The 7,598-nt window shown below is 50.9% G+C and overlaps 1 protein-coding gene across 1 annotated transcript in view; it reads left to right on the forward strand.

Annotated features, from left to right (window-relative positions):
• Impa2 (inositol monophosphatase 2) overlaps positions 1 to 3,431 on the forward strand; it is a 30,938-nt gene extending 27,507 nt beyond the window's left edge. The window contains exons 6-8 of the mRNA XM_028856192.2: positions 464 to 572; positions 1,730 to 1,881; positions 3,054 to 3,431. Of these exons, the coding sequence (XP_028712025.1) occupies positions 464 to 572; positions 1,730 to 1,881; positions 3,054 to 3,169 (377 nt within the window). The 3' untranslated portion in view covers positions 3,170 to 3,431. The remainder of the gene's footprint in view (positions 1 to 463; positions 573 to 1,729; positions 1,882 to 3,053) is intronic.
• Positions 3,432 to 7,598: the final 4,167 nt, after the last annotated feature.

Genomic DNA, 7,598 nt, shown 5'->3' on the forward strand with positions numbered 1-7,598 from the left:
CTAGAGTGAAAGCGGCCATGAGTTTCCAGGTGCCAACCCCTCTGTGTCCAGATCACACCACGGATCCATAGGAAGAGATCCGCTCCTGTGATCAGAGCAGAGAAAGGTCTGAAACCCTCATAGAATGATGTGTTTGGTGAGATGCTCTTTCATCCTCAGACACAGACGTGTGGGATCATTTGACAGTGGCCATCTTTATAAGCCACTGGGTTCTCCTGAGGTCCATGTGCTCCTCCATGCAATGGTGGGGTGTCCCTGAGAGGAGACTGGGGAGCGCTCCTCAGCGTCAGTACCAAACAGCTCTGCAAGGCAGTGGCGACTCGAATTAGAACAGCTTAGTCTCACCTTCTGCCCGTCACAGTGGAGAGACACATGGAATCAGCCACTCCTGAGGGAGCCCCGATGACTCTGTCAGAACCTGGACTGGGGTGTGTGTGTGTTGATGGGAAATTCTTTCTTGCAGATCTCGCAAAGGCCTTGGTTCTGACAGAAATTGGGCCCAAACGTGACCCCGATACTCTGAAAGTTTTCCTGAGCAACATGGAGCGGCTGCTGCACGCCAAGGCTCATGGGTACAGGTCCTCAGTCCCGTAGCCAGTGGGTTGAAAACCAAAGGTGCTCTTGACTAAACACTCCCAAGGGATGTGAAGAGGAGGCGCCGTGAGAGGTAGGGCAGGAGGCTGAGGACACCAGGCTAGAGAGGCACACCATGCGCCATCATCCACGGAACACTGGCTGCCAGGTGTTAGGGAACAGAGGGGCCCCGTGTCCTGTAACCTGTGCTTGAAAGCCAAGTAACTAAGCTTGGGGTCCCTCAACCTATGAGTCTTAAGTGTCTTTGGAGTTTCTCAGCGGCCTAGCTTTGGACCAGGGGTGTCCAAAGTTACTTTTCTGTTGCTGTGATCAGATGCTATGACCAAGGCAACTGATAGAAGAGTTTATTTGGGGGCTTGCAGTTTCAGAGGGCGAGTCTGTGGCCATCAGGGTGGGGAGCGTGGCAGCAGGCAGGCACGGTGCTGGAGCAACAGCTGAGAAATCACATCTTGAGACAACAGCCACAAGGCAAAGGGAGAGAACTGGGAAATGGTGGGGGGGAGCTCTTGAAACCTCGCCCCTAGTGAGAACACTTCCTCCAACAAGGCTACACCTCCCAATCTTTTCCAAACAGTTCCACCAGCTGGGGACCAGTTACTGAAATATATGTGCCGTATGCACCTGGGGGGGGGGGCATCCTCTCTCCCAACACCACGGTGTCCAACCATTTAATGTTCCGTTATGGTGTCGTATTTATTGGGTCACATTTGTACCTAGCCTAGGACAAATGTGGTCTGCGGGCCACAGGTTGGGCATACCTGCTAGATAAACTGTTGGTTACTTATTTCTCACATGTCCTTAAGCCGAAATTACTTCATCCTCGCCTCCCCCTCATCTGTGTGGTAACCACCAGCCACTTGAAGGCCCTCTGTGTAACCTTCTAATGCTGAGTAGAGTAAGAACTCTAGGCCTCAGGCTGCACTGGCCACAGTTCACACTCAGGAGCCCCTGGTGACCAGCCTTAGGGCAGCACCCAAACGTCATTGTGGGAAAGTCGTCTACCCAGCAGGCCTGCCCTCCGTGTCCTGAGCTTTCTGGCAGAATCCCTAGCAAGGGGGGAGGGGATACGCACCAAGCATGCCGTGACAGATGCCCTCTTTCTCACCCGCATCTGCCTTCCCTGCCTTCCCTCCAGGGTCCGAGTGATTGGAAGCTCCACCTTGGCACTCTGTTACCTGGCCTCAGGCGCCGCCGATGCCTATTACCAGTTTGGCCTTCACTGCTGGGACCTGGCAGCTGCCACAGTCATCATTAGAGAAGCAGGTGGCATTGTGATCGACACCTCAGGTAGGCTCTGCGGCCCTTGGCGACCCTCCCCACCCAGATGCTGGATAGAGCACACCCGAGGTCCGCACCACGTTGGGTTCCTCCACCTCCTCTGAATTCTGCAGGCGAGGCTACCCCAGGGTGCGTGGCAAGTGGTGGCCGGCCATAGAGGGCTTTGGTCCCGCCCTTCCTCGCACGTAAGCTACGGTCTCTTGGCTGGTAACAGAATCAGCATCATTCCATGTTCTCACATCACTGACAGTTTCCCATGGCTTCCCACACAATCCAGTTGGTAGACGGAGCAGACACTTCCCCGAGATCTGCAGCCCAGAGCTGGGGCAGCCCAGGACCCAGGAGTTGTCCCGTTCCTCTGCTTTTGTGCCATTGAGTCCCAGTCACCGGTCACTCCTAGAGCATTCCTGAGCCCCACACAAATCTGCCCAACCCCTTAGTGCTCAAAGCCCCCTCCCTGAGTTAATCTGGCAAATCTTATTAGACCCATTTTTTTCCCCTCTTGATTTTAGTTTAACGTTTGTTAGCGAAAACACTGTGGCCCACTTTTAACTACTGAGTGTAGAAAGTGGATCTTCTGTACCTCTGGCTTCCACCTTGGTCTGTCTGTCTTTTGAGAGGCTTGGGACTCCTAGCAATGTATAAAAGTAAAGTTGGCTGGCCTTTGGCAGTCAGTGTACAGGACAGTCTCACACTAAAAAGCATCTCACTCTGAGGTTTAGCCTTCGAGCACCTTGAGGCCTGAATCTGTGTGCGTGTGCGTGTGCGTGTGTGTGTGTGTGTGTGTGTGCGCGCGTGTGTGATCACTGGGTGAGATGACTCCTAGATTGGGCACCCAGGAACGTGCATGGAGGCAGGTTTGGCCCTCAGCCACAGCAGCCTGCTGTGTGGTGAGATACAGAACATCCCACTCCGATCCTGGTCTACCATCATAACTCTTAAGATGGGACAGCCTTGGCCACATTCCTACTAGGGGCAGAGTAGGTAGCAAGAGTCACCATGCCTTCCACACAGCCAGGTTAGCCAGGTTCCTTTCTTAGCTGCTTGGTGAATGCCGGCCCTGGGACTCCACCTCGGGCCTGTGAGCTAGTTTTCTCTGCACACGTATGTGAGAAGTTGCTGTTCCAGACGCTTGTGCAGGCTCCCGTAACTCAGACGTCGGCTCTCCTCTCTGTCCACAGGAGGACCCCTTGACCTCATGTCCTGTAGAGTCGTGGCTGCTGGCACCAGAGAGATGGCCGCGCTCATCGCCCAGGCCTTACAAACGATTAACTACGGACGGGACGATGAGAAGTGAGCCGCCCGCAGGATGACACCCAGCAGCTCCCTGGGAAAGAGCTGTCCCGGGGGCGAGGGCTCCATGACGAAAGTCTGCCGGAGCTCTCGCTGGGACTCGGTGCTTAGCTGGTTTCTCTCTAATCTCACGTAGCCTTTTCCAGGCCGGTACATGTTCTTTCACGAGAGCCAAACCCAAATCTCTTGTGAGGTGTGTATTAGTCATTCAGTCTTGATTGTTTTTCCAGAATGTAAATCTCAGGTAATAAAGCTTTAGAACTTGCTCTCAGGCCCTCCCCGCACCCGTGGTAATACAGAATGCAATAAATCAGAATTACAGTCCAGCAGCTGGTTCCCCTCCAGCCTCGGGTTCTCAGGCTGCCTGAACCCCCACACTGTGCGGGCAAGTCTGGCACTGACATCACCCCACAGGTCGCCGCCGCCGTGGCTCGGCTTGTGTGTCTGGCGCCCCAACCATGGCAACAATGAAAACATTTCCCCTAAGTACCAGTCCCCCGATCTACAGGCTGTATTTAATTGTGCATATAGATCACCTTCCATTTTTTTTTTATACTGCCTTTAGGGGACCTTCAGAGAGTAAGTGTGCTGTATAAATTAAAATGACGTATACGGAACCTTTATTAAAGCCTGCGTGTATCGAAAGGAGGAAAAGGAGAAACTGAAAAACAATACTAAAATATTTTGTGACAAACATTCTTTTAAACAAAATCTCTTGGGAGTTGAAACTTTTTAAATGATGGAGTTTGGTTTTGATTTTGTTGGGGCGGCGGGGGGGGCGGGGGGTGCTGGGATAGAACTCAGGACCTCATCCACACAAGACAAGCTTTCTACCACTGAGCTACATCCCAACCCTAAAGACCAGAATTCTGGTTCTGTGGATCTACACTGTTGAGACAAGGCCCAGATGACTCTGAAATATCTGTAATTTGCCTCAGGGACCTTTTCCCCCGGCCACTGCCACACATGCCATACCGTAGCTGCTGTGGGAGAGAGACGGCACTTTCCTTCTGTGCTAGAAACTACCTTGTTCGTTTTGTTGTTTTTGGAGGCTGGGTTTTTCTGTGTTGCCCTACAGGTCACTCTGTAGACCAGGCTGGGCTCAAACTCAGAGATCCCTCAGCCTCTACCTCCCGAGTGCTGGAATTAAAGGCATGCACCACCACTGCCCGGCACCTTGTTCTTATTTAGTGGGAAATCTGTGTATTTCCCTTGTTTGACTATAAAATGAGCACTGTACCTTTGTCAAGTACCCTTTCTCTTTGAGGAAATTGTCCATCACATGGGGCTACACTAGCAAAAAAAAAAAAAAAAAAAAAGCAAAGCTCACCGTCCAATGTCTTCCTGGGACCAATTGTCCTGGCCTTTTCAAGCTCCTGAATACTTCCATCTCCAGAAGCTGCTTTATTTATCTGCATGGCTGTTTCATACACATGTATTCTAGTAGCACTTTTCCATAGGTGGATTGTTTTATTTCATTGAGGCAGGATTTCCTGAATCCCAGGCTGGCCTAGAACTTTCTTACAGCCAAGAATGGCCTTGAACTCCTGATTCTCCAGCCTCCACATCCCCACTGCTGGGATTGCAGACATAAGCCACCATGCCTGGCAATAAGATATTTCCTGATTACCCTCAGAGACTCAGATTTGTTTCTTTATATTTCCTCAGAATATCCTCAAAACAGTACCTAGCACATAAGCAGATGCGCAGGAAACTCGTTAGATTCAACATGCATTTTGAAGATGCAGTACTTAGTTATGAAGATCTCCTGCACTGAATGATTACCGTAGTGATCTTCAAATAAATGGTTCTGCAGAACAGCCTCTCCTCAGGGCTTCAGAGCCCCTAGTGACTGAGTGACAGTGAGATGCGGACGGAGCCTGAGTCTAATGCTGACTCCTAGCGGTGAGCCTGACAGAATCCTACTGCTCGAAGAGAAACAGAGAGCTCCGAGGAACAGGGAAGCCCCAAGGCTGGGCAGGCAGGGACCCTGCTGGCTCACTCATTCCTTGAGGGATCTGTGAGGAATGCAGCTGGCCGGTTACTTCTATGGTGCTCCAAGTCAGCAGAATCTCCGCCCTCCCTCCCACACAGGGCCTTTCTACTTCTGTTCCAAACGGCATCCATCTTGTCTGCTGCTCAGTCAGTCCATTCCTTCAGAATCTCATCAGCTGCCACACACTCCCCCCAACTCCATCTTTATTTCAACAGCTTTGCCGGCAGCATCCTGTAGAACGGTGATTCTCGACCTGTGGATTATGACCCCTTTGGGAAGGCGAAATGGCTCTCTCACACTTGGAAAACCCAGATATTTATATAATTCATAACAGTAGCAAAATTACAGTTATGAAGTAGCAACAAAATGTTATGGTTGAGGGTCACCACCACATGAGGAACTGTGTTGAAGGGTCACAGCATTGGGAGGGTTGAGGACCATTGCTGTAAAGACTTTTCTGGGCCTACCTTTATCAGTTAACCAATTGACAAAAGCCCTGCCGTCAGCAGCAGGGGTCAGCCGGGTGTGGGTTGTTGGTACTCTGGTTGGTGCTGCCTCGGGTAAGCCGCTGGGCCGCCTGCTCCTGGCCTGCCCTTCCCTCAGAACTGTCCAGGGACATCATTGGGCATCCTGGGAAAGCCGGCAAGTACAAAGCATTGGTGAATTTCTGTTGTTTTTACCGAGTTCATCTCCATCACTCTTCACTCAAGGACAGAATGATGTTGTGCTCAGATTCTTCCCTGTGCTTCGCAGTGGTCACTGTGGTGTGCCCTGGCAGCGTGACCAGGTTCTTCCTCATGAAGCTGAGAGGGAAGCGGCTGGTGTCCAGGCAAGCAGCCGGCTAGTCTGTGGTAAAGAACAGTGGCATCGGCCGGGTGGTGGTGGCGCACGCCTGTAATCCCAGCACTTGGGAGGCAGAGGCAGGCGGATCTCTGTGAGTTCAAGGCCAGCCTGGGCTACCAAGTGAGTTCCAGAAAAGGCGCAAAAAAAAGAACAGTGGCACCAGTATGTCAGAGTTTATCAGAGTTGGCCCCTCGCTGTCTTGTCCGTCCTTTTAAAAAGTAATTCAATACATAAAAATGTAAAAATTATATATATATTTATGAGACACATGTGATATGTCAATGTATGCACTTTATATAATGTTTAAATCAGTAAAGAACATTAGTGATTTGCCATTTCTTTTATGAGAAAACATTCAAATGCTTTGTTCTAGTATTTTAAAATCTATAATACTAATCATTCTACAGGCACTTTACTGTGCACAATTAATTACTTTTTTTTTTTTTTTTTGCTCTTGCTATTTAAAAGGCCAAACATTGTAACATGTTCCATAACTCACTAGGATGGCTCACCTATTAGAGAAACCAGAAATGGCTGCTCCATAACTTAGACAGGTTTTGTCTGATTGAAAAGCCATTTACAGAGCCAGGCGGTGGTGGTACATGCCTTAGATGGCACTCAGAGGCAGGAGGATCTCTGAGTTGGAGGCCAGCCTGGTCTACACAGTTCCAGGACAGCTGGGGCTCCATAGCAAGACCTGTCTCAAAAGACCAAAAAGAAAAAAAAAAGGGGGGGGATGTCCTACAGCACACAATATTCAAGCCTAGATGCAGGACAGACACCCCATAGCCCATGAGGCAGCTCATGAAGAGTGTCTGAACCTGAGGGGCAGAGAATGTGGGTCTGCAGAAGAGGGGAGACAGAACAGATGCAGCTCACAGTGGAGAGGTTTGAGGTGCTGAGGCCCTTATGGACCCTTCTGTTGGTGGGAGCCTCTGCTTGTGACCACTGGTGTGTGTGTGTGTGTGTGTGTGTGTGTGTGTGTGTGTGTGTGTGTGTGTTGCCCAGGGTCAAGATGTAGGACTCTCAGCTCCTCCTCCAGCACCACATCTGCCTGCCCCCCACCATGCTCCTCTCATGGGCCCGTGCCCAAGAGCCCACTGAGTCAGGCACAGAGTGGGAAGCTGCACAAGGACCAGCGTGGACGAGCCCACCGGGCTGCGTGGTGAGGTGTGAGTGACCTCAGCGTGGTGGGTGGGATTGGGTGAGAAGCCAGAGCAGGCCATCAGATGGTGAGGAAGCAAGCAGGTGAGGTGGAGGGGGAAACACTTGTAAGAGAGAAGCAGGAGCTCCCAGCTAGCAAGTCAATGCCATTTGGGGAGAATGCTATTGGTCATGTGATAGCCATGCCCCTCTGGCAGAACGTCCTGATATATCAATACATGGAGTGAGTGAAACTCTCGCAATGTCTCAGAGTAAACAATGAAATAAAATGGGCCCTTTTTAGGGTGTCTTGCTGTGAAGAGACACCATGATCAAGGCAACTCTTAAGGAAAACATTGCATTGGGGTGGCTGGCTTACAGTTTCAGAGGCTTAGTCCATTATCCTCATGGTGGGGAGCATGGTGGTGGGCAGGCAGACATGGTGCTGGAG

Source organism: Peromyscus leucopus, chromosome 19, assembly GCF_004664715.2.
Source record: "Peromyscus leucopus breed LL Stock chromosome 19, UCI_PerLeu_2.1, whole genome shotgun sequence".
NCBI classification, from domain to species: Eukaryota; Metazoa; Chordata; class Mammalia; order Rodentia; family Cricetidae; genus Peromyscus; species Peromyscus leucopus.